The sequence below is a fragment of the Bufo bufo genome, chromosome 8 (assembly GCF_905171765.1).
Source record: "Bufo bufo chromosome 8, aBufBuf1.1, whole genome shotgun sequence".
Lineage (NCBI taxonomy): Eukaryota > Metazoa > Chordata > Amphibia > Anura > Bufonidae > Bufo > Bufo bufo.
Genome location: NC_053396.1, coordinates 7,270,572 through 7,297,094, shown reverse-complemented (window position 1 = coordinate 7,297,094; position 26,523 = coordinate 7,270,572). Strand labels below are relative to the sequence as shown.

The window sequence follows — 26,523 nt, the reverse complement described above, 5'->3', positions numbered from 1 at the left end:
AGGACCAGGATCCGGGAGCCAGGTAAGTAGAATCAGTATGAGGGGCCGGGCATACGGGGGGCCATTTCCAGCCTCAGAAACTCCCTTTATGGCATATTTTACGGGCTTGGCTTTTGGCAAGAGGTTTTTTCTATGGCCACTGACTTAGTGGGATACCCAATAGCCCCTTCTCCATCCTTGGCATTACTATATCTGGAAATAGATAACATACCTAGCAGATATAGAGGTGTTTTGGCTACAAAATTGGCAATCACTATCAACTGGAAAAGCATAGCCATCCCCTCAATTTCTGAAATATACTGCATCACATTAACTCCACATTTAGGTTTTAGAGAACGCTGTCCTACCTTCACCATCCGCCTGGAAGGTCCTTGACACTGTGGGACCCATGGTTTAAATCTCAATAATGCACTGCAATATAGAACTTTGTATACTTCTTATATTTATAAGGCTGTTATAGACGTACTGAATGAGTACTTCACTGGCCACTGTTGTTTTCTTTACCCGGTACTGCATTATCGTTTATATGATGATATGATGTATCTACCATGAAACTTAATAAAAATTGTTGAAAAAAAAGAGTTAGGAAATCGCAGCACTTTAATCCACGAAGTTTAATTAGTAACAACTAGTGTTGATCGAGAATGCTCGGCAGAACACCAGTTCGGCTCCAGCATCTCTATGCTCGGCACATGGCGGTATTCGGCCGAATGCGCTCGAGCGCCATGCTCGATTCTCCTCCCCGCACGTTTCTTGGCCAATAAACGTGCAGGTAAGTACTGCCCTCACTGTAATGCCATAGCCATGTTGGTTACTAGCATTACATTGATTGGCTGGCCGGAACGCGTCATCGGGCGCTATATAGCACCTGATGATGCGTGTTTGGCTCAGTCTTAGTCAGTGAGAGCTGTGCTGAGGGAGGGACAGACAGTGTAGGGAGTAATATACGAATATTTTTAGTATAAAAACATTTCAGAGACCCAAAAGTCCTTTTAAAGACTATTGTGTGTGGCAGCAGCAATATATATTTTTAGCGCAACCTGCGCTAAATAGCTAAAACTTTACAGACCCAAAAGTCCTTTTAAGGACTGTTGTGTGTGGCAGCAATATCATTTTTAATAGCGTGCAATAGTTAGACCGCTGCGGACAGTGACATTAGCTGCGCCACATCTCCAGTGTAAAGGGTGCGCATCCAAAAAATATCTGACATCCAGGGTACTTTATCCGTAGATGGTGTCCGCTTCTGACAGTGACATTACCAGGGCCACATCTGCAGTGTAATGTGTGCGGTGAAAAAAATGTATCTGTGACATACAATGCCTTGTCGAAGGCTCAGGCCCGGTGTCAACACTGGATGCCTTTGCAAGGTTGCCATGGCAGCCACCAGGCCGCTGCCATCGGAGCGCAGCAGGCCAATAGTTAAGAGAGGGAGCCCCCTCCCTCTGTTAACCTCTTGGTTGCCGCTGACTGCGGCATCTAAGGGGTTACAGCAGTGTCAGCATACAGCTGACACTCGCTGCTGATGGCGGCGGCTCAGGAACGGAGCTGCCGCCATCACATACAGCAGGGAGACCTCACAAGGGGGCACAGGGGAGGGCAGCAGGAGGACCTGACAAGGGGACCCCGATAGGGGCAGGGGCGTTTATGGGGGCAGACTGGCACATATGCCGGCAGGAAGAGCGTATGGCCTGCAAAGTTAAGGGTTGCAGGCAGGGCGCACAGATAGGACACAACATACTACCTGATTTCAGAGTGCAGATCAGAGCCTGAAACCGGGACTTTTACACTGCCGCGATCAGATTGGTTAGTCTGTGCAGACTAAACAATCAGATCAATCGCCGGCAAGGGACAACTCTGATTGGTCCCTTGCCAGCATTACCGGACTCTACACTGTCCGTGACAGCGGCCGTGCAGTGGCAGAAGCTTTAATCCACGCGCTTTGTAGGGCTTGGATTAAAGAGCTGCTATAACGTTTATACAGGTGTTATCTGCACGGGGCATGTGCAGCCGTATGGCAGTCGGGAAGGGGTTAAAGGTGTCAAAAAATCTGCTCTAATTAAAGTAACATAGTTAAGACTATACTACAAAAAGCATAAAAGGAGCAATAAAATACAAGTAACTAGTTCCAACCACAGGCATTTTATTTAATTGTCTTGCTCTTTGACTACTACTAAAGAGGTTGTCCAGAATGTTATTTTATTTTTTTATTTGCCGCCAGCAGCACCTGTGGAAAAATCCAAACCCACCTGCTCCATTCTGGCTCCCTCCACTGGTTTTCTGGAAGGATGAGGTCGCATGAGCCGCTGTACCCAATAACTGGGGGGTCCTCAAGTGGGGCATCATTGCTGGCTCACATCACTGCTGAGGCCGGTCGTTGGCTGCAGCAGCACACGTGATCCCCATCCATGAGAGAGTTAACAGATGGGGCCGGAAGTCCAGTGAAGAAAGCCAGGGAACCTGAATGGAGCAGTGGGGACCATGTGGATATAGGTTTCTCCACAGGTACTACTGGCTGGGGACCAAATAAAAAAATAAATAAACGGACAACCCCTTTAAGGTTCTTGTAGGATGTTTTCTCTCTACCATACCATGTGGTTCTGATACTAGTGAAAAAGATCTGCGATATCCTTTATTATGTTCCATAGACTAAGGCTGGGTTCACACTTGAGCGTTTTACAGCGCGTTCAAACGCGCTGTAAAACGCTCAACACATGAAAACCAATGCTTCCCTATGGCCCTGGTTCTCACTTGAGCGTTTTACAGCGCGTTTGAACGCGCTGAAAAACGCCCTACGCTCAAACAAGTTCTTGAGCTTCTTTGGGGCGTTTTACAGCGCGTTTGTGGCCATAGGACACTGCAGTCAATCACACAAACGCGCGTTTACTATTGCAAAAAACGCGCGTCAAAAACGCGCATATCAAAGACGCTCAGGTCTGAACCCAGCCTAAGGCTACTTTCACATTAGCATTTTTTGCAGATCCGTCATGGATCTGTAAAAACGCTTGTTACAATAATACAACCGCATGCATCCGTCATGAACGGATCCGGTTGTATTATGTCTTCTATAGCCATGACAGATCCGTCCCTATTGACTTACATTGTGTGTCAGGACGGATCCATCTTGCTCCGCACCACGTCGCAGACAGAAAAACGCTGCTTGCAGCGTTTTTCTGTCCGCGATGGTGGCGCAACCAAACGGAACGGAATGCATTTTGGTGCATTCCGTCTCGTTCAGTTTTGTCCCCATTGGCAATGAATAGAGACAAAACTGAAGAGTTTTCTTCCGCTATTGAGATCCTATGATGGATCTCAATAACGGAATTGAAAACGCTAATGTGAAAGTAGCCTAAGGCTGTGATCGAGGTCCGGAAGAACCAGAATGTCGTCAGCCTTGAAATGGAGGTGGTCTAAACTATCATAGCTCATGAAGGAAGTCCTGTGTGCTGAGCTGGCTTGGTGGAAATATATAGGCTGTCTGCACACATATCCCTCAGTGGGTATATAAGGTGTGCGATAGGCTGTCTGCACACATATCCCTCGGTGGATATATAGGGGTGTGATAGGCTGTCTGCACACATATCCCTCAGTGGGTATATAAGGTGTGCGATAGGCTGTCTGCACACATATCCCTCGGTGGGTATATAAGGTGTGTGATAGGCTGTCTGCACACATATCCCTCGTGGGTATATAAGGTGTGCGATAGGCTGTCTGCACACATATCCCTCGTGGGTATATAAGGTGTGCGATAGGCTGTCTGCACACATATCCCTTGGTGGGTATATAAGGTGTGTGATAGGCTGTCTGCACACATATCCCTCGTGGGTATATAAGGTGTGCGATAGGCTGTCTGCACACATATCCCTCAGTGGGTATATAAGGTGTGCGATAGGCTGTCTGCACACATATCCCTTGGTGGGTATATAAGGTGTGTGATAGGCTGTCTGCACACATATCCCTTGGTGGGTATATAAGGTGTGTGATAGGCTGTCTGCACACATATCCCTCGGTGGGTATATAAGGTGTGCGATAGGCTGTCTGCACACATATCCCTCGTGGGTATATAAGGTGTGCGATAGGCTGTCTGCACACATATCCCTCGTGGGTATATAAGGTGTGTGATAGGCTGTCTGCACACATATCCCTCGGTGGGTATATAAGGTGTGCGATAGGCTGTCTGCACACATATCCCTCGGTGGGTATATAAGGTGTGCGATAGGCTGTCTGCACACATATCCCTCGGTGGGTATATAAGGTGTGCGATAGGCTGTCTGCACACATATCCTTCGTTAGCGTCATGTGTTAAAGGAGTGATTTATCAGAGTTGCAGGAAGGGAGGATTATTGGCTTTTGGGAAAAGGGTGGCGGTATTTCTGAACCTGCGCAGTTTGTGAACTGTTTACGTGCTGCTGTGGTAAAAGTGTATGGCGAGTGGACAAATGGTGCCATTGTGAATAAGTGACGTGAAAAGTGGAGCTCCACGTGCCATTAATGTGAGAGGTGAATGACTACTACGAAGGTGCGCGAGGGCGGGCAACACGCTACAGAGGAGAAATTCACCCCAAAATGACCCAGGGGCTAACAGACGCATGTCTAAAACAGTTCACTAGTAATGAAAATCTGAATGTCTACATTGATGAAAGGCTGAATGGTAGAGCCCTTCAACCAGGGGACCATTGGGGTTACTCACCTCCCAGGGCTCCAGTGTTGTCCCGCTAAGAAGTCTGATGATCACGTGTCTCATGACAAAACTCCAGGACAATATTACTACTTATTATGCCTTTTTGCTGTAAAGTGCCCCATAGTTGTTTATTATCGCCATCTTGTGTTTACAGAGAAAACTGCACCATGGTTTTCGTTCACTTTTAATTCCGCACCCTCAGTTTAGGACAACACTAAATTTGATGTAGTGTCATACTGAGATACGTGAAGGGGTTTACGACTCGTCTCCCAAAACTCCGGGAGTGGCAGATGAATTTCATCCCTCCTCGCAGTGATGAGCACAGGCTTCAAGCTGTACAGGTGAAACTCCAAAAATTAGAATATCGTGAAAAAGTTCATTTATTTCAGTAATGCAACTTAAAATTAGAATATTGTGAAAAGGTTGAATATTCTAGGCTCAAAGTGTCACCCTCTAGTCAGCTAATTAATCCATACCCCCTGAGCAAAGGGGACCTGAGATTGAGACTTTGGGGTGTTCATAAACTGTAAGCCAGAATCATCCAAATTATACCAAATAAAGGCCTGAAATATCTCGCTGCCTGTAATGAGTCTCATATGTTAGTTTCACCTTTTAAGTTGCATTACAGAAATAAATGAACTTTGCACGATATTCAATTTTTTCGAGTTTCACCTGTAGCATCTTAGGGGCATCATGTGGGAATTTCAGGACCTAAAAGGGGAACAGCCCAACTATTGTCCTGTAACTCTTTTATGTGGGGATAATGGAGGAGCACTGGGTCTAACTGAATGTAGCAAAGCATTGCCATCGCTTGGACTTAGAAAACCCAACAAGTCTCATTAGAACCTTTATAAGCCCATCTTCTCACAGACAACCCTTTTGATATGAGGGCCACTTACTGCTGCTGGTTTGACCACCTTATCCTCTTGCTGCAGTAGGTGAGCCTTAAAGGGGTCTTCCAATATTCTGATATTATTGATGACCTATCCTCCGGATCAGCTGTTTGAGGAGGCCACGGGGTTCTAGTGAGTGCTGGTGGCCTGCCAAGCACAGAGCCATCCATTGGACAGTGGTTGTGCTGGCTATTGCAGCTCAGTCCCTTTCACTTCAATGGGTCTCAGCTGCACCTAGGTCACTGGCCTAGGAAGAGGCCTCTTCAAACAGCTGATCGGCCGGGGTGCCAGGATTTGGACCCCCACTGATCTGATACTGATGAGGACAGGTCATCAATATCAGATTCTTGGAGAGAAAAAAAAACAACAACATTTAAACGTTATGTTCAACATCACAACCAATTTCTTTTTTATTCTTGTGAAGGAACGCACCTCTAGAATTAGACTATACTTAGATTTCATCATACACGATGGGAGCAGTCCCTGTAGAGGACATGTGTCCTGAGGACTGACAGATGAAAGCAGATGACATCCCGACATGATTTAGTTTGCAGAATAAAGCTCTTTTATCTTCAGGACGGATTGGCGCCACCATTCCTCCCAGCGCTGCGCCGCCAGATGTTGCTGTGTCCTCTCCTCGTCAATGGTGGTCAGCGCCAGCTCCACATCTTGTACAAATTTCTAACAATGCAATTATGGTAGGATTAGGTCATAAGAGTTGCCTGATTTATTCTACAGTGCGATCAAGTTTTGCTTCCTGTGGTTGGCTGTGGTCAGTTTGGATACAACGGTTGAAAGTAAAAAAGTTAAGTATATGTAGAGAACTAATTGGTAATCCAAGGCTCGGATACGTACGCTAGCTCTCCGTCACCTATAGGCAGCAGTTGAGAAACTGGGCCTTATCTGAGGTCTATTTCCATACAGGGGGATTCCCTGTAAAATTCTCTATAACAGCTGGATCTCTCCATGGAGAACTAGAACCTTCTGGACTGAAAAATAAATGTACTACAGGGCACCCGCTAACATTACATAAGGTGGCATGTTCATGTAACCGCACTGTCCACGGCTTCTTGCGGTATGAGCATCGGCACAAGTTCAGAGCTTTCAGGCATGCACAGATGCTTGCATAGTAAGGGTCCATTCACACGTCCGTGTGTGTTTTGCGGATCCACGGATCCGCAAAACACGGACATCGGCGATGTGCGTTTCCGCATTTTTGCGGACCGCACATTGCCGGCACTTAATAGAAAATGCCTATTCCAATTGCGGACAAGAATAGGACCTGTTCTATTTTTTTCGGGATCGGAATTGCGGACACGGAAGTGCGGATTTCCCATAGAAATGAATGGGTCCGCAATTCCGTTCCGCAAAATGCGGAACGAAATTGCGGACGTGTGAATGGACCCTAAGACTGTGGACAGTGCAGACATGGCGGAGTCACATCCGCTGATATTTCCATAAGACTACATTATAACAGGAATATTACCAGATAAGCAGCATCCCGAGCTTCCACTGTGGAGACGTGAATTAGGGTGGTCTTGGCGGTGGTTACTGAGGCAGTTGCTGCAGCATCTCTAATCTCTGTTAGGACAGAGGACAGGGAGATACCGGGCCACACCCTGCGAGTAGAAACATGACATGAAGAAGAATAAGACGTACGATGTGATGCTTCAGAATCTCGAAGGAGGCTTCACAAGTAGCATATTTGTTAGGTTCATCATAATGGGGGTTGTTTTGCCAGCAGTCTCATGGATTTCTCCAAACCCCATTCAGATAAATGAGACAGGTGTAAATCTGTTGTGCGGGAAACTCTTACCCTTATGCCCCCACGTGCCCTCGTGTTACCTGCAGCCGCGCTCGATCAGAGGCTGGTACTTTGTGTTCTCTAATGGTCGGCCAGCTTGCGTGCGTCTGATCAGTGTTGAAAGCTTCTCCTTTGGAACTTCCTTCTCTGTAGATGTCATTAGAGACACAGTCAACTCTACTGTGGAACAATATGGGGCTCCGGCTGGATATACAGCCCCACAGATTTGGGCTGAATAAGCCACATATTACGAATCTGACATCATGTCATTAAATGACTTTATAAAATCATACATGCCCAACCTATGGCCCTCCAGCCATTGCAATACTACAACTCCCAGGATGCCTGGGCAGCCTAGTGCTATTAGGGCATGCTAGGAGTTGTAGTTTTACAACAGCTGGAGGGTACAGTTTTGTTTCATAGTGTGAAGTATGTGTTTGTCGGTTCATTTATTTTTTATAGTAACGTTAAGATAAATGGATAAACTGAGACCATCATCATTAAGGAGGGGGCATAGCAATATATCAATACGCTACATATTCTCCGGAACATTTGTTGCAGAAACTTTTGTGACTTTCCCAGTCATCTGAATGGGGTTTGTGTGGAAACAAATCCATACAGATTCTCAGTTGCAGAAATGTCTGTGCCAAATCTGGAGCGTGACTTCACCAGTGCTGTGCCCGACCTGCATTCTGTCTAAACTACAGCCTGACGTACTGGACAGTCTGGAGAAAAAACATGCCATCGATTTACTTATTGGCCTCAAGACGCAATGATTCCCTTCCACTTACTGGCGGGTAACACGTCATCCACGGTAAGTGCTTCATCCAGTTCCAGCAGCATGTGCTCGGTGAGGGACGCCAGAGATGCGACAAAATGCTGCATACTTTGCGAGACACGTTCCTGTGAAAGGTAACATCATTAAAAGGGTTTTCCAAGATGTTAATACTGAGGAACTATCCTCCGCATAGGTCATCATTATGTGAACGTTGGGTGTCCGACGCCGGGTCTCCCAGCGATCAGCGGTTTGAGAAGGCATCAGCAGTCCTGTGAGTGCCGCGGCCTGCTCCGTACTTGCCAAGCACAGCGTCGTACATTGTATAGCGGCTGTGCTTGGTGATGTTCTCAGCCCCATTCACTTCTATGGGGCTGAGCTGTTCCCAGGCCATGTGACCGAAGAACACGTCATCACTCGGGCCAGGTCCATGGTAAATGAAGCTCATAATAGAGGCAAGCTAAAGCAAATCTTTCACACATATTAGGGGGTGTTCACACACGTGGGGGGAGTGAACGTCAGTGCATCTTACAGAGCGAATGCTAATGCCCGCTTTCATTATGGACACGGTCATCAGCATGCAGGAGGCGCAGGGAGCTGTGAGGAAAGCGCTGCGCTGGCTGTACTCACTGCTCCCTGGTCTTCTTCGGAGCATCTCAATGCACGTGTCCTGACTGCACACAGCATCAGGACGTAGTGCATGTAGGTGAGCCCTATGACCGGACACTGTGCAAAGTCAGGTCACAGTGCAGCGCGGGTCTGTAGAAGACCAATGAGCGGTGAGTGTCAGCGTGGTCCAGAGCAGTAAGTAAGGTATTTTATTTTTTGGGATCTTGGGTGGTCTTGGGAGAAATGGGGATACAATTAGGGTCTGATCTGAGGAGGAATTGGGGTCTGACACAGAGGTCTGATGGAGTTTGGGGGGTCTGATCTGAGGAGGAATGGTGGTCTGACACAGAGGTCTGATGGAGTTTGGGGGGTCTGATCTGAGGAGGAATGGGGGTCTGACACAGAAGTCTGATGGAGTTTGGGGGTCTGATCTGAGGAGGAATGGGGGTCTGACACAGAGGTCTGATCTGAGGAGGAATGGGGGTCTGACACAGAGGTCTGATGGAGTTTGGGGGTCTGTTCTGAGGAGGAATGTGAATCTGACACAGAGGTCTGATGGAGTTTGGGGGTCTGACCTGAGGAGGAATGGGGGTCTGACACAGAGGTCTGATGGAGTTTGGGGGTCTGATGTGAGGAGAAATGGTGGTCTGACACAGAGGTCTGATGGAGTTTGGGGGTCTGTTCTGAGGAGGAATGTGAATCTGACACAGAGGTCTGATGGAGTTTGGGGGTCTGACCTGAGGTCTTGGGAGAAATGGGGATACAATGGGGGTCTGTTCTGAGGAGGAATGTGAATCTGACACAGAGGTCTGATGGATTTTGGGGGTCTGACCTGAGGTCTTGGGAGAAATGGGGGTCTGATCTGAGGAGGAATGGGGGTCTGATACAGAGGTCTGATGGAGTTTGGGGGTCTGACCTGAGGAGGAATGGTGGTCTGACACAGAGGTCTGATGGAGTTTGGGGGGTCTGATCTGAGGAGGAATGGTGGTCTGACACAGAGGTCTGATGGAGTTTGGGGGGTCTGATCTGAGGAGGAATGGGGGTCTGACACAGAAGTCTGATGGAGTTTGGGGGTCTGATCTGAGGAGGAATGGGGGTCTGACACAGAGGTCTGATCTGAGGAGGAATGGGGGTCTGACACAGAGGTCTGATGGAGTTTGGGGGTCTGTTCTGAGGAGGAATGTGAATCTGACACAGAGGTCTGATGGAGTTTGGGGGTCTGACCTGAGGAGGAATGGGGGTCTGACACAGAGGTCTGATGGAGTTTGGGGGTCTGATGTGAGGAGAAATGGTGGTCTGACACAGAGGTCTGATGGAGTTTGGGGGTCTGTTCTGAGGAGGAATGTGAATCTGACACAGAGGTCTGATGGAGTTTGGGGGTCTGACCTGAGGTCTTGGGAGAAATGGGGATACAATGGGGGTCTGTTCTGAGGAGGAATGTGAATCTGACACAGAGGTCTGATGGATTTTGGGGGTCTGACCTGAGGTCTTGGGAGAAATGGGGGTCTGATCTGAGGAGGAATGGGGGTCTGATACAGAGGTCTGATGGAGTTTGGGGGTCTGACCTGAGGAGGAATGGTGGTCTGACACAGAGGTCTGATGGAGTTTGGGGGTCTGTTCTGAGGAGGAATGTGAATCTGACACAGAGGTCTGATGGAGTTTGGGGGTCTGACCTGAGGAGGAATGGGGGTCTGACACAGAGGTCTGATGGAGTTTGGGGGTCTGACCTGAGGTCTTGGGAGAAATGGGGATACAATGGGGGTCTGTTCTGAGGAGGAATGTGAATCTGACACAGAGGTCTGATGGATTTTGGGGGTCTGACCTGAGGTCTTGGGAGAAATGGGGGTCTGATCTGAGGAGGAATGGGGGTCTGATACAGAGATCTGCTGGAGTTTGGGAGTCTGATCTGAGGACTAGAGGAGGAATGGGGTTATGATGGGGGTCTGAGGTCTAATGAAAAATATATATTTTTTCTTATTTTTCTCCTCTAAATCCTAGGTGTGTCTTACAGTCTGGTGCGTCTTTATAGTCCGAAAAATACGGTGTATAATTTTTTGGTACATCTATCCAACAAAATTAAAAAGTACATGAGGGTTTACCAGCTCGATGTATGTAAAAAGGACACCCTTTTGGCCTCAATCGGGTGAATTCAATGTATGAATATGTTTACCATATATGACAGAAGTTTTTCCAGCATATACATTAAATGCACTGCAGTGTGAATCCACATTTTAGTAGCAGCAGCCTACACGCACTATGCCGGTGCTCACTCAATGATGAAAGGCACAATGGATAGGAAACCGATAGCTGTATTTCCATTTATCTCCCACCTTTAAGCACTGGGCATTGTGATCAATCCCCTCCCTCTCTTCTCTCTGCCTCCTTTCTTCTTCTTTGCAGAGCTGATCTAAAGTGTGCCCGTTATCTGGATGTCCCAGGCTCGGTCTCAGCAGAGTCTTCATTTCTTCCTGGAAGACAACATAAGACTAACTGATCATGCAGCATATATACAGCCTGGCAGGGTTCTTGACTTCATGCAACCATTGCTCTGTGCAGTGGTCATGTCCCTGCCAGCACACAGCAGACAGGGGCAACAGATTTCCCATTAGGCATTGTTCTTGGTGCCTAAGTGTCAATTTATCGATGCTTATTTCCCCATTCACCTCCTCAAAGTGTCCGCGCCAATCTGACCAGACAACCCCTTTCCCATGTGCACAGCAGGTGTATGACGGTTTTAGTAGGAACTTCCAAGTCCCTGCATGGGGAATGTAATGCCATCAGCAGCTTTTTCCCGTAACATTAGCTGATGATGACGGGGGGTTGTGTCTGTGGGATGTCCTCACAACTTTCTGAAAGAATCTCAAAATTACATTAAGAAAAGGGACACAAGCAGTGGCCAAGGGGCACACAATTTTAATTACCTGCAAAATTGTGTGGCCATTGGCTACAAAATATTGGTGGAGTTTTAGCCGCACGTGGGCGCATGTCCCTACCCAGATGTGTGGAAACAAAAATACACTACAGAAGCGAAAGAGAATTACTTTTGTCTGGTTCCACTGCTCGATCTCCTTCATAAAGGGCTGGCGGGTGCTGGCAATCGAGTTTTGCATGAAGTTCATGTTTTCCTCCCTCAGGCTTCTTATTTTAAGAGGTGTAATGAGACTCATCAACTTCTCAAGTTGCTCCAACTGCTCTCGGAACTCTGTAATTACAGGAGGAATTAATTGCGTTCATTGCCCTCGCCTCGGGAGACAATCTTACCATTAACGCAGGCATGACTTTACCAAGGACGCAGTTATTGTGATACTCCAGGGCCTGATTCTCATAGGACTGAAGCTTGATGACTAAAGTGTCAGCACAGTCTTCAAATGTTTCCTGCAGTAAGTCTGGCCGGGCTATAGGGCGGCGCTCCTTCTTCTTGTAGAATTCCTGTGACACATTAAGCAAATTAGCTACAGATCGGGCAGAGTAAAATAAAGCAGCGTTGGGCAAAATAATGGAGTTATTTATTCTAGCGCCTTTGATGTCCTTCAGTCTATACAAGCAGATAAACATGATATCTGCAAAACTATTATGGAGTTAGAGGTATCGATACGATATGCACACCCTCAAAAACGCATACTCATACCGATCCGGAAAAACTGCGGGGGTCATACATTTCTCTTACACAGCGGAGGAAATGTGGCATTACCAACATCTCACGGATACTACAGTAGCAGCAAAGTAGCTGCAATGTCCTGAAGACAGATCAGGGACAACTACAGAGCCAGTTTTGTAATAAAAAGTACAAAATCAACTAATAAAGCATATTGCACAGATAATCATAATCACATGCTCTACACATAAAAAAATACAATTAAAAAAATGACAGCTACCCTTTAATTTTCTCAGAATGTCAAGTAAATGCATAGCAATGCACAGGGTGGGGCAAATCTGTTACAGAACCCATAGCAAAATCTGTGTGTAAAAGGTTTGCAGATTTTGCTGCAATTCTGTAGCAAATCCACAATGTATTTTTTTCCTTTGTAATTTACACCCCATGTAGTACCCTTCGAGAACACCCACACCTCCCGGAATTGTTGAGGATGTTCCATCTTGAATCGCAGCGTATTACAGTAAAGCAAAGTGGATGAGATTTTAACAAGACTATGGAAATTGACCCACGGTACAGATTTTTTAAATCCAAATCATATCAGTTCCTGTCACAGAATGTTCATTGATTTGTTGCAGATTTTGCAAATTTCCCCTTGTGCTGAAAAAAAATCCAAACCCTTGTCGCACCCATCATGACATATCCATGGTCCGCCACCAGTGGGTACAGACTGCAGCAGTCGCATAGGGCTGACACATCATACTGGATGCCAGGCAGGCGGGTGGACATTGGAAACACCCCCATAGGGGCACCAGGGGAGTATAATGCTACTCACTCCTTTACCTCAGCCAAATACAGCAGGTGATCATTGCTCTCCCACAAAATGGAGGTCAGGATGCCTTTGAAATTACTGCAAGAAAAATTACAAAGAGTTTACATTCAAGGCAACTGTCACGAATAATGGGGAGAGGAGAGGGACACCAGAATAACAAAGGAAGGGGAAAGACAAAGAACTAGACCTCAAGGCTAGGGAGAGGGGAACGGTCACCTCCTAGGAAACCCCAAGACCTGGCCCTGACTCCTGTCAGTATGTAAAGACCCTGAAGGTGGGAAAATACATACGCTGGAACCTAGACCCTAGGAGCCCGGAAATGCCCTCGAGGTAGTGACAGGGAATGAGACAACTGATTCCTTCCCAGGTGAACGAACCGGCGTCTCCCGAGGCCTAATAACAACAAGCACAAGGAAACAACTAAATACAAGGAGCAGTACAACTTATCTTATAGAAAATGGATGAGCAGGAACACAGGAAAGGTCCACACACCAACTCTTCAAAATCCAAGCAGAGAATATCAACCGCATGGTATGAAGTGTGAGACCAATCTAAATAGGGAAGCAGTAATGACCACAAGCTGCACCTGACAAGAGGTGTGGTCATTACCAAACAACAACACTGAGAATCAAGAGACTGTCAGGCTCTCAGATCTTCTAACCTCTGTCACAGGAGGTCCCGTGACAGCAACATACTGATAAACTGTCTAGAATAATGTCATAAGTTTATGTGTGTGCCTAGGATAGAAAATAGGTCCTAAAATCCAGCAGTGTCACCCTCCTCGGTGTGCTACCCCTTGGGGAGGGTAGTTACTCCGGTACAGGGGGTGGCTTCCTGAAGGGACGGTCAAGGTGACCCGATTGATGGTAGGAAACAGAGGATTAGAGACCCTCTGTTCCTTCTGGAGGTAGAGAACGAACAGCGGACTTGGGGACCCACTAGTCTCCCCTTCACCGGTCGGAAAAACAGGCCTGTAGCGCAGTCAGTAGACCTGCATAGCAGGGATGCCTGCCCCCTACGGACACAGCTAACTTAGTCTTAACTTTAACTTAGTCCCTGTAGGAAGGGTATAGCTGGTGGGAGGAGCACTTTGTGCTTGGTGTTAACCTCTTAGTGGCAGCAGCTATACCCATGGTCAAGCCTGTGTGCCCCAATGACACGGATGAGAAAATTAAAAGGTTCACAAACTTTTCAAAAAATGTTTGATACGTCATAGAAACTTGGGAGTCTGAGCGCCGAGACCCCCATGATCTACAGAACAAGGGGAAAGAAGTGCGCTCGTATCGTACCCATAGAAGTCTATAGGCCCGTCTCTAACTTATCCTTAGCGGTGAGGATATAAGCTCCCTTCTCTCTATTCATTCTAGAGATCATTGGGGGTCTCGGCGCTCAGACCCTGACCAATCTAAACTTTTCATATGTCTCTATGACATATCAAATGTTTTTTGAAAGTTAGCGACCCTTTACGATTGCGGGCCTCATGCTGTACAGAGACTGATTGATAACCAGCCTGGGACAGCGCTGCTGAATATATGGGCACTGAATGGGAAGCTACAAAACGAAAGAGAATACATAGACATAGATCATGGCAACAGAATATTCTCCTTTCATCTTACTCCGATTCCTCTTTCTTTTCTCCAAAAATCTGGTATTTCTTGTCGAACCTTGTTGGTTTCACCAGCTTACGAAGACTACAAAAGAAAAAAACGTACTGAAATGATGGGAGTTTTAGGCTAGGTGTAAAAGCTGGTACCTAATCTTACTGTTAAGTGCCAGCACAATCAGTTTGTACTTTTTGATAATCTTTAATAAATACACAATTATATTAAAAAAAACGATACCTGGGAGATGTATACTTGGCTGGGACATTTTCACCTTCAGTTGAGCCAATCTTCTTTTTATTTCCACTGCTGGGTCGTAGTGGAGGATGTGGTGCTAGGGGCGGACTCTGGTGTGACACTGGAACAATATGGAACACAGAGAAATGTTGCATGGTCCAGAGATCATCTCTAGAATTTAAAGGGGTTCCTCAGAGTTCAATGAAAAACTCAGGCAGCCCCCGAACAGGTGTTAAAATAACAAAAAAAAACTCCACTGCCGCTTCCAGAGCTGTGCTCCGGTCCTCCCCACTGCCGACTGTTTTCCTGACGGCAGCCGTGACGTTCTGTGAACACAGGTCACCACTGCAGCCAATGACCTCAGCAGTGACTTCTCATGTACTGCAGAAGCCAGTAATTGGCCACATTGTGGCTGCAGCCTGGAAGAGAACATCAGAGGAGTTGAGGACTGAAGAGCAGCGCTGGACAAAAGGGGGTAAGTATAGGTTCATTTGTTATTTTACCACATTTATAGGGGCTGCCCGAATATTTACTGAACTCTGACAACCCTCTAAAAAGCTATGTACACCTTCAGGGGCATTGCATTTTACTCAATTTGGGCAAAAAATAAAATAAAATAAATCATTGTTTCAATTGGTCTTTATTAAAAATGTTCAGCCGTTTCGGAGATACAAGGGTTAAATTTTTTTTTAAATCAGTCTGTTTGCAAGCCGAGCCGTCAGCTGATGGGATTCAAAGAAAACAGAAAGTCACAGCTTGCAAACGCACAGATTTTTTTTTAACCCTTGTATCTCAGAAATGGCTGAACATTTTTAATAAAGACCAATTGAAAAAAATGACTTTAGCCCAAAATGACTGAAATGCCATCATAAAATAAATGTCCCCAAAGGTGTACATAGCCTTTAGACCACCTTTCCATTGGTTTGTGAGATTCCGTCCTTAGGAACATTTACCCATGACAACCAATGAGAATCCCCCTTTCATTTTCCAAAAGAGCTCTGAAAAATAAAAAAGTGGAATCGGTTTGGTTGCTATGGGCAACTAAGCCAGTTTTCTGGCTTAGTAAAATGGCTCTTAGTTGTGGCAAAAACCATGATACACAAGACTTGCAGTAATATTAGGTTTTGCCAGTGGACTGTGGCAGTGATGCAGCTTTCTCCTGCCATGTGGGAATATACCCTACAGACCAGTGGTGGCGACCCTATGGCACAGATGCCAGAGGCGGCACTCAGAGCCCTCTCTGTGGGCACCCGCGCCCTGGAAGAAGTCTATGGTGTACCAATATGCCTTAGACTTCTCCTGCCATTCATCAGCGCAGGGCGCACTATGAACAGCGCAGGCAGCGCACTGAATGTAGGCAGGATATTATAGCTAAATGATAAAGTACATGGAAGATATACTATAGGACTGTAATATTCAGGGTAAATTGCGATAAATAAGTGGGTTTTGGGTTGCAGTTTGGGCACTCGGTCTGTAGAAGGTTCACCATCACTGCTATAGACCATACCTGCTACAGAGGACAGAGATGGATTCCCTTCATCCTGCTCCGGATGTGCCTCGCCATATATTCTCTGAGTCCTGTAATTTAGAATGAAAAACAGTTAAAGGTGCATTTCACGATTCTGTGAACCTTCTGAAATATTTTTTTTTTTTAAGATTTCATGTATAATTTAATATACATAACCCAACAAAAATCTTACTATTATATGTTGTATCATAAATTTGAAGCAAGGGAGCACATAAGGCACGCCGCCACTTCAGTATTACACACATATAGAACCATTCGCTCACATACGTCACATTCACTCAGATGCATCCTGCTTTCCTGACAACCCAAAGATCACAGTAGGTTAGTCAGCAGCGATGTCACTCTCCAACCAAGACGTCCATATCTTTTCAAATTTCCTATTCATATACCACATCTTACATAGTGGAATAGACATTACAAGTCGTATTTCACGAGCAGGACTGGATATATTTGGGGGTTATAAGGGCTGGGCGATATGGCCTAAAATCTATACCGCAATATAATTTGAAGCATGTGCGATATATATCGCAATCTGATATTTTCTTCTGTATGTCAGCCCCATGCCATTGCTATTTGCAATCATCCATGTCCCCCAGCTAGCGCCATCAGACCCATGCCATTGCCATCATCATCCATGTCCCCCAGCCAGCGCCATCAGCCCCATGCCATTGCCATCATCATCCATGTCCCCCAGCCAGCACCATCAGCCCCATGCCATTGCCATCATCATCCATGTTCCCCAGCCAGCACCATCAGCCCCATGCCATTGCCATCATCATCCATGTCCCCCAGCCAGCACCATCAGCCCCATGCCATTGCCATCATCATCCATGTCCCCCAGCCAGCACCATCAGCCCCATGCCATTGCCATCATCATCCATGTCCCCCAGCCAGCGCCATCAGCCCCATGCCATTGCCATCATCATCCATGTCCCCCAGCCAGCGCCATCAGACCCATGCCATTGCCATCATCATCCATGTCCCCCAGCCAGCACCATCAGCCCCATGCCATTGCCATCATCATCCATGTCCCCCAGCCAGCGCCATCAGACCCATGCCATTGCCATCATCATCCATGTCCCCCAGCCAGCGCCATCAGCCCCATGCCATTGCCATCATCATCCATGTCCCCCAGCTAGCACCATCAGCCCCATGCCATTGCCATCATCATCCATGTCCCCCAGCCAGCGACATCAGCCCCATGCCATTGCCACCATCATCATGTCCCACAGCCAGCGTTATCAGCCCCATGCCATTGCCATCATCATCCATGTCCCCCAGCCAGCTCCATCAGCCCCATGCCATTGCTATAATATTCATGTCCCCCAGCCAGCGCCATCAGCCCCATGCCATTGCCACCATCATCATGTCCCACAGCCAGCACCATCAGCCCCATGCCATTGCCACCATCATGTCCCCCAGCCAGCACCATCAACCCCATGCCATTGCCATAATATTCATGTCCCCCAGCCAGCGCCATCAACCCCTATGCAATTGCCAAAATATTCATGTCCCCCAGCCAGCACCATCAGCCCCATGCCATTGCCAGTTGCCACCATCATCATATCCCTCAGCCAGCGCCATCAGCCCCATGCCGTAGCCAATAACCCCCCACCCCACCCCCCGGTAGATTCGGGTCCCTGCTAATATACTTACCTTTCCTGCAGGGTGCACAACTGGCTGATTGAGTCCACAGGAGACGGACCGTGTCTTCTTCCCAGCATGCACTGGGAGGTACCCGACGTCACACACAGCGCCAGCCAGCGCGCTGACAATGTGCGAATGCGAGGCCCTGCAGCGCGGTGCAGTCGGGACTTGGGAGGCCACGGAGCATTGAGTGAGAATCTTCTTCAATTTACTACCGCTCCGTGGTCATCTATCGCAATATGGCGACATAGCTAAAATCTATATCTTTGCCTGAATTTATGGCGATAATATTGTTTATATCGCCCATCCCTAGTTATAATAAGAGTATCATCCTACTAGGCCAAGTGCAATTGTGCGAACAGGCTCACTTCATGATGTTCTTTATGACACCCACTGCCGCATCATCCAGAGCCAGTTTTCCAATCCTGCTTGGATTAAGCAGGCTGTCGGGGCTCCCAGACGTCACTTTCCCTTCTTGTCTTGAAGTGACATCACCACGTGAAGCCGTGGCAATAGGACCTTGCAAGGGAGATTCTTGTAGAACTGGGTTGGGTTCCTGCAAGTTGTTAAAAAAGAGCTTAGGCAGAAGTGTAAACAGCAGACTAGGTGTAACCTGCGAGATACGTCCTAAGGTAATATCTTAGCCACATAACCGGTTCACTCACCAGGAGACATGACAGATAGCGGCTTCTCTGCGTTACTTCTTCCATTACGGTTTTCATGAATGCATAGAGATAGTCACTGCTTACTACCTGTAACCAGAATAATATGAATTAAGTTAAGCCACCGGTAATTACTACATGCATCATTGAAGGGGTATTCCCATTTTGTAAAATGATGATCGTATCATTAGCATATGCCATCGCTTCAAGATTGGTGGGTGTACGGCATTCGGGTCTCCATCTAACCTGGAGGTGCTACAGAACAGTTCCTTGCACAGGTGACCAAGGACCCGCAGAAAAAGACTGTGAAAAAGACAGAGGAAAATGGAATTCCTTGGGCCAACCCAGAGGAAATTATAGCACTCCGTGGCTTTCTTCAGGGCCGTTGCACAGCGTCAGGTCATAGTGCGCACCTACGTGCACTACGTCCTGACACTGTACGCCATCAAGACACAGTGCGGAGCGGGGCCCAGAAGAAGACCAGGGAGGGTGAGAAGAGCCAGTGCAGCGCTTCCCACACGCTGCTGATGTCTTCCATAATGGAAGTGGTCATTAGCATTCGGACTATAAGACACACTGCCACAGGGGAAAAAGTGCATCTTATAGTCCAAAAATATGGTAATATAATCGAGCCTGGCTTAGAACGCTTTTTCTAGAAGTTTCTCCAGCTAGTCTATTGGGCAGGGGTTAAGGCTTTATTCCTCCTGCAGCATGCCACAGAACTGGGAAGAGCTTTCTTTTCAGCCCCCAATAGACAATTTGAGGGAACTGTTTAGTAAATGGAATCACAATCACTAGTATTAGTCTATGAGGACACCACACTATCACTACACTGCTCATTATTTTGGAGTAAAAACGGCACTCGGACTCCATGTACGTTTTAGATATTAGTACAGGTCAGCTCTAATGGAGGCGACTATGGATTGTGCCATCATGTGTGTTGAATGAATGGATTCACCATCAAGCACCAGGTTAATAATAAAACCATAGAGACCCGGCTGCTCAGCTGAAGTCAACCTACCTCTTTGTCAATGTTTGGATGTGCGCAGGCGTCCGTCTTCAGCCGCAGCTGTTCTAGGTAAGAGTTGATCTGCTGAGACTGAGAATTACTGTTCGCGACCTACAAATAATGAGAAGAGTGAAGAGAAGCTCCCAATGGAAAGAAGAAAAACCAATCAAGACAAGGAGTAAAAGTCTCCTAATCTAACTGTAGATTAAACTAGTGATGTGGGCCTCGCTTCAATATGGCAGGATTTATAAAGTTCAGTGGGCTGGATGACCCCTCACTTACCAGAGCTTTAATCTTCACCTGCAGGTTTGTCAGGAGTTTTTGTATGTTTTCGAGGAAAATCATGTCTGTAGTTATGCTAAGGAATTTGTCTTCAAACTTCTTCACAACTTCTGTGGCCTAAGCAGCAAGGGACAATGCACTAGATTGTATCAGATTTCAAAAAACAAAATTCACATTTGAAGGGAATCTGTCATCAGGTTTGAGCATATTAAGCCGTTACCATTGCAATGTTCAATAAACTACCTTCTTTCCAGCAAGGGTCTTTTCTTTTTTTCATGTTGTCATTTAGATAAAAAAGCGATTTTTCGGTTATGCTAATGAACCTTCAAGGTGCCCAGAGGGGCGTTATTCCTCTCCTCTAGAGCCCAGTAACGCCCCCCCCCCTGCAGTGCCCAGTAACGCCCCCCCCTGCAGTGCCCAGTAACGCCCCCCCCCCTGCAGTGCCCAGTAACGCCCCCCCCTGCAGTGCCCAGTAACGCCCCCCCCCTGCAGTGCCCAGTAACGCCCCCCCCCCCTGCAGCGCCCAGTAACGCCCCCCCCCTGCAGTGCCCAGTAACGCCCCCCCCCCCTGCAGTGCCCAGTAACGCCCCCCCCCTGCAGTGCCCAGTAACGCCCCCCCCCCTGCAGTGCCCAGTCCGCCTTAATTTCAAGCCCAGCACGCCTCCTCATAAATACATTTCCTCCCACAGCCAAGCTGAACGGCGGCGCCCCCTCTGCTACGTCATATAATGTATTCAACATACGAACCTTGCTTCATCCTTTCTTGCGCATGAAATCTCACGCAGCCGCAGTATCGCCGACTGCCTGATCCTACAGCTCCTGAGGCAACAGCGCTCCGATTACGTCACTGGGCTCGGAGCATGCCCAGTGACACTATTGAGGCTGTTGCCCTCAGGAGCCGTAGGAACGGACAGGCGCAGGCAGTCGGCGATACTGAAGCAAGGTTCGTATGTTGAATAATAATAATAATAAATGACGTAGCAGAGCGGGCGCCGCCGTTCAGCTCAGCTGTGGGAGGAAATGTATTTATGAGGAGGCGTGCTGGGCTTGAAATTAAGGCGGGCTGGGCACTGCAGGGGGGGGGCGTTACTGGGCTCTAGAGGAGAGGAATAACACCCCTCTGGGCACCTTGAAGGTTCATTAGCATAACCAAAAAAAAATGCTTTTTTTTATCTAAATGACAACATGAAAAAAAGAAAGAAGACCCTTGCTGGAAAGAAGGTAGTTTATTGAACATTGCAATGGTAACAGCTTAATGTGCTCAAACCTGATGACAGATTCCCTTTAATAGAGAACAAACGTAAGACTTACCTGGTGATCCTCCTTTTCAGCTGCAGATTGCCAATTCTCATCCAAGATGGCCGCACTGCTGCTTAGACTACCCAATGCACAGGTTCCTGCTTGCAGAGGCCTGCTCTTGAATTGGCCAGCGCTGCTCACATGAAGGGAAACAGGAAGTGTATGCGCCAGGTAGTCTGAGAAGCAGCGTAGCCATCTTGGATGGCAGAAGAGGAGCCTGGGAACTGGCAGATCTGCAACCAACACAATGAAAATCAGGGCGCCAGGTTAGGTTACGTTCACAGTGGCATTGGTAAATCCAGAAAAGGGACAACTTTCCAGAGTGTCTGATATAGCTGGATAATGCTAGAAGCTGCTGGATCTGCATTGACTACAATTCATGCAGGACAGCATAGGTACAGAGAACGCCTAAAGCGGATCTGTAATCATACTATGCTCCCCTGTCCAAGGCCAGGCCAGCTCTACTAGAAGTCCCAATGGCATTAATGTGTACAGCGGGCTCCTAGTTATCAGTCCACTGTCCTCATGAGGAGATTCCTTCCCATGCCGTCCCGACTGGACTTTATACATGGTGGCCATGTTCTTGATACAAGATCAAATAAAACAAGTTGGGAGTTCCCTAATGTTACACAAATCCTGACTTACTTGCTCCAAGCATTGCGATTCCAGTCCCTCCAAGTCCACCATGATGGAGCCCTCAAAGGATGCAATGGTGGCCGATGCCTTGTGCAATCTCTTGCGAAGTATCTCAATCTCGTCCGGAGAAAAGTTTCCTCCTTCTGAAAACAACCTAAAGGAAGATTTACACCCCAAGAACTGACCTGCAACTGTCATTTTATGTCAGACTTGTTAGAATATTTACCGAAATGACTTGATGAAATCAGAGTTGGTGTCGCACAACTTTCCCAGCATCTCCTCCACGTGTTGCCGATAGTTCCTCATGGCGGTCTGCACGCCGCTATTGTGACTGTCCAATATGGATGGGAGGGAGTTGCACAGGGTGACTAGTCTGAAAGAAAAAAATAAGTGTTAAAAAAAATAAATAACAGAAAACCAAGATGGAAGAAAAATCCCATTTGTTTTTGAACTGTATGACATCATGGTGCAGAGCAGAGCTCTGCTGCAGGAGAATACAGGGTTAAAAGGTAAATGTGGACAGATGGCGGCCACTGTCATCCTGATCTAGACATGGGACCAGGACAGTGAAGAGGAGTCTGTAAGGACAACTGTATTAGGCCGATGATGGTAGGTTAAGTGTCAATCAGATGAGAGTGGTAGTCGCTTTAAAGCAGGCATGCTCAACCTGCGGCCCTCCAGCTGTTGCAAAACTACAACTCCCAGCATGCCTGACCAGCCTACAGCTATCAGCCCACAGCAGGGCATTTTGGGAGTTGTAGTTTTACAACAGCTGGAGGGCCGCAGGTTGAGCATGCCAGCTTTAAAGTATCATGTTATGAAATGTAGATAAAGGCATAAAATCAGAAGCTTACAAAAAGAATTACACCTGCAGCAATGTGATCAAAAGAAGTGTAATCCCATAAGCCAGTGAAGACTAACCTCCGACACTCCAGCTATGGGGAAACTACGACTCCCAGCATGCTCCATTCATTTCCATGGAGTTTTGAGAACAGCCAAGCAAGTGTACATCTTAGGAGTTGTAGTGCCATCACAGCCATAGGCAGTCAGGATGGGGTCACGGCGTGTCCGCTTGTTTGTCTAAATGACAATACAAGGAGCGTTTCTGTTGGGGAATTTCCACCCACAGAGCAAAGTCAGAGGCCATCGACCACAGAATGTTAATTTAAAGGGCTTATTCCAATAGGTGATTTTGCTGGGGCCTTCACCGATCCCCAAGTGCCTTGTCTGTATGGAGTGGTAGTTTGCATGTCAGTCCACTGTGCCATTCACTTCTATGGGACTCACAGAGTGCCGTCTCTGTCAGTCCCACAGACGTGAATGAAGAGGTTTCAGACAGGAAACTTGGGGACTTACGGATTCTCGGAATTGCTGGGGGCCCAGCAATACAACATTTGTCATCTATACTGTAGATAGTTAACTATTTGTGGGGTAACCTCTTCACTGAACTCATCCCCTTTAAAGGGAACCCGTCATCACCTTTATGCTGCCCATACTAACGGCAGCATAAAGTAGAGACAGACAAGTGAGTTGATTTCAGCGGTCGGTCATTTATAAGGTAAAAGTAAGTGGTTGCTGAGAACCAACATCACAATCATTGCAGACTGGGCCTGGGAAAGAGTCACGGCCTCCGGAGAAGAGTCCTGGTTATTCCTGCTGATGACTGACAGTCTCCTACCCAGTTGTCTCCCTGTCTCTCTAGGAGAGAACTGCCAATCAGCAGCAGATGGACGGGAGAGCAGGAGATTATAATAACCAGGACTCTTCTCAAGTAGATTTGACTCTTTTCAAGGCCCGTGCTGCAAGGATTATGATGCTGGTTCTCGGCGACCACTTACTTTTAGCTCATGAGTGGCACATCGCTGACATCAGTCCCTATTTTATGCTGCCCTCAGTGAGATCGGCATAAAGTTGATGACAGGTTCCCTTTAAGGTCCATTATAATCTATAATAATCTCAGTTTTGCAGCCTCGGGCAGAGTTCTATAGCATTTACAATACAGAAGGCTCACTTGTCAGATTTCCTGCCATTCAGAAACGTATTTTCCATGCCGCTGATTTTGCTGCGGAAGTTTTGGGTCTCTTTTTTCATCTTCTCAATCAGTAAAATGCTCTCTTGCTTTAGGTTGTCCAGCGCGTCATTTACTCCCTCGCAGTGACGGTCAACGCGGTCTGAGTGGAGGCGCAACTCGGCTAAAATACAAGATTGACAGACCTGAAGGTAAAGTAGGGTGGAGATGTCCACACCATCATTTATTATTCTCATCTCTTTCCTATGTTCTGCCGTCAGGTACACATCCGTCACTGTCCCCAGTGGGCCTCCCTATGTCACACACACATACGCTGGGGCCAATTAACTGATCAGCACATTTTTTGGTGTGTCGAAAGATGGCGACAAGCCAGAGTCTGGCTATACGAGGAAAGAGGGGAACACACAAAGTCCATGCAGAGGTTTTCTTCTGTCTAATTGGAGCAATTGGGCTGCTTGTTAAAACTGCGTGGCCGCGTGACATTAAAGATTGCCATGTCGTAATGACAATTTGCAACTGATGATACTGAACGAGGAGGTCAAGTTGTGACATGGAAGTCAGCGGACCACCGCACACAGGGTCTGCAACTAAGCAGATATGAGCCGTCTACACAAAATGTTAGGAGATAGTTAAAACGATGTGAAAATGTTCTTACTGTTCTTATATTAGATGCATTTTTTTTTTTAATGTTTGTAAAATTGGGCAAATTCTATAACCCTTCTTTTTCTGAAGTGCAGTTTCAGAGGCTGCAGAGAAAAGGGGGACGTATTTGGATGACGTTTTGAATTTTAAACAGGGAAGGGTGAGCCATGTCGTACCTGCCCTAACATTGTGGATGTCCATCTTTATGCGCCGACTTCGAGGCTGATGCAGATGGCAGCGTAGGTCCAGCTCCGATTTCAGCTCTTCCTTCTTGGCAAGGACGATACTATGCGAACTGGACGCCGTTTCATCAAACCAAACCTCCAGATGCTCATAGAACCGCAGACGGAGACTGAAAGTGGGAGGTTAGCTAAAATTTGAGTAATAAAAAAAAAGGTCCGGTATGTAAGAAATAGCCTGCACTAACCTGCTTTTAATTTCTGCAATCATCTCATCTGGTAAAACAATGTGGTCCAGATTTAAAGGGTCCTCTATAGCAGCCTCCGTGAAGAACACACTGTTGGGCTGATCTTCCATGGATGACTGGACCTTCGGGTCTTTCTTCTTCAGCACCGTGTAGGTGTGCTGTTTGGAGGTTGTGAAAGTTTCACTTATCACAGGGGTTTCCTCTGTGGGTGAACTATGCTAAAAAGCACAAAGAATTATTTGTTCATTAGCTGTATGGACTCTTAAAGGGGGTGTCCAAACATTTAAGGGGTTTTCCAGGCTTTTGATATTGATGACATAGCCTAAGGATATGTTATCAATATCAGATCGGGGGTCCGATACCCGACACTTCCACCGATCCGCTGTCTACACAGCAGCAGCGAGAGGGAAGAGAGACAGGAGACGGCACGCGCCTTTCTCTTCATACAGCTGATCGCTGGGGGTGCTGGGTGTGGGACACCTGCCAATCTGATATTGATGACCTATCCTGAGGATAGGTCATCAATAATAAAAGCCTGGAAAACCCGTTTAAACCTATCTACAGAATAGGTATGTATGGTCTAATTAATGGAGATCCAACTGCGGGGGGTCCTAGGTCCGCTGTGTAGACTGCCACTCCATTCATCACTGTGGGACTGATGGAGACAATCCTCTTCAGCAGTCCTACAGAATGGAGCACCAGTGTGCATGCTCACATATCGTGGACACAGGACCCCCACTGTGGTGACGGGGGGGGGGGGGTCTCAGAGGTCAGGCACTTATCACCTATCCTGTGTATAGGTGATGAATTTAAATCTTGTGTCAAGTCATTATTCATAAATACGAAGGAAAGATATTTTACAGAGTGAACATTGACGTGTGAAGATCAACATCATCAAATTCCATTGATGAAACCACGACCTACCTCGTGCTGTGCAGTCGCCGTTTCAGAAACCTGCCGATGCGGTGGCTCGGATACTGGAGTCTCATCTGCAGTATTTTCACGGCTCAGCTGTGACGAGTCCTCAACATGCTCAGCAACTGGATTCGCCCCATGGCTGTCCTCTGTGGCCTCTATTTTAAGAGGCTGGAGAACACCGACGCCTGCACCCTCTGCACTGCGCTCCCGGGAGAGCTCAGCAGTATCTGTGGGATGGGAGGACTCTACAGGGGCTCCTTCCTTTGGAGTCGCTACAAGGTCACTGGACATGGGGACTGGGCTTATGACGAGAATACCTTCAGGCGCTCCTGCATTTGGGGGCATGTTCTTTGTGAAGAAAATAAAATACTTTTCAAGATCAAATCAATATCATGTTATCAGGTCTTACCGTTTTCATATATT

At 47.1% G+C, this 26,523-nt stretch overlaps 1 protein-coding gene across 2 annotated transcripts in view; it reads right to left on the bottom strand.

The window, feature by feature from the left end:
• Nucleotides 1-5,947: 5,947 nt before the first annotated feature.
• The window catches only part of CCDC180 (coiled-coil domain containing 180), a 39,559-nt gene continuing 18,983 nt past the window's right edge, over nt 5,948-26,523 (bottom strand). The window contains exons 17-37 of one of the 2 annotated variants that reach the window (XM_040405875.1): nt 26,107-26,448; nt 25,183-25,400; nt 24,932-25,107; nt 24,096-24,276; nt 22,311-22,457; nt 22,094-22,238; nt 20,150-20,266; nt 19,880-19,978; nt 18,862-18,948; nt 18,565-18,752; nt 16,529-16,599; nt 15,025-15,142; nt 14,800-14,874; nt 13,195-13,261; nt 12,044-12,188; nt 11,801-11,961; nt 11,090-11,227; nt 8,167-8,278; nt 7,417-7,522; nt 7,058-7,190; nt 5,948-6,252 (exon numbers count right to left, since the gene is read on the bottom strand). In XM_040405875.1, the coding sequence (XP_040261809.1) occupies nt 6,115-6,252; nt 7,058-7,190; nt 7,417-7,522; nt 8,167-8,278; nt 11,090-11,227; nt 11,801-11,961; nt 12,044-12,188; nt 13,195-13,261; nt 14,800-14,874; nt 15,025-15,142; nt 16,529-16,599; nt 18,565-18,752; nt 18,862-18,948; nt 19,880-19,978; nt 20,150-20,266; nt 22,094-22,238; nt 22,311-22,457; nt 24,096-24,276; nt 24,932-25,107; nt 25,183-25,400; nt 26,107-26,448 (2,964 nt within the window). In that variant the 3' untranslated portion in view covers nt 5,948-6,114. The remainder of the gene's footprint in view (nt 6,253-7,057; nt 7,191-7,416; nt 7,523-8,166; nt 8,279-11,089; nt 11,228-11,800; nt 11,962-12,043; nt 12,189-13,194; nt 13,262-14,799; nt 14,875-15,024; nt 15,143-16,528; nt 16,600-18,564; nt 18,753-18,861; nt 18,949-19,879; nt 19,979-20,149; nt 20,267-22,093; nt 22,239-22,310; nt 22,458-24,095; nt 24,277-24,931; nt 25,108-25,182; nt 25,401-26,106; nt 26,449-26,523) is intronic. The other variant, XR_005773958.1, reaches the window with a different exon arrangement.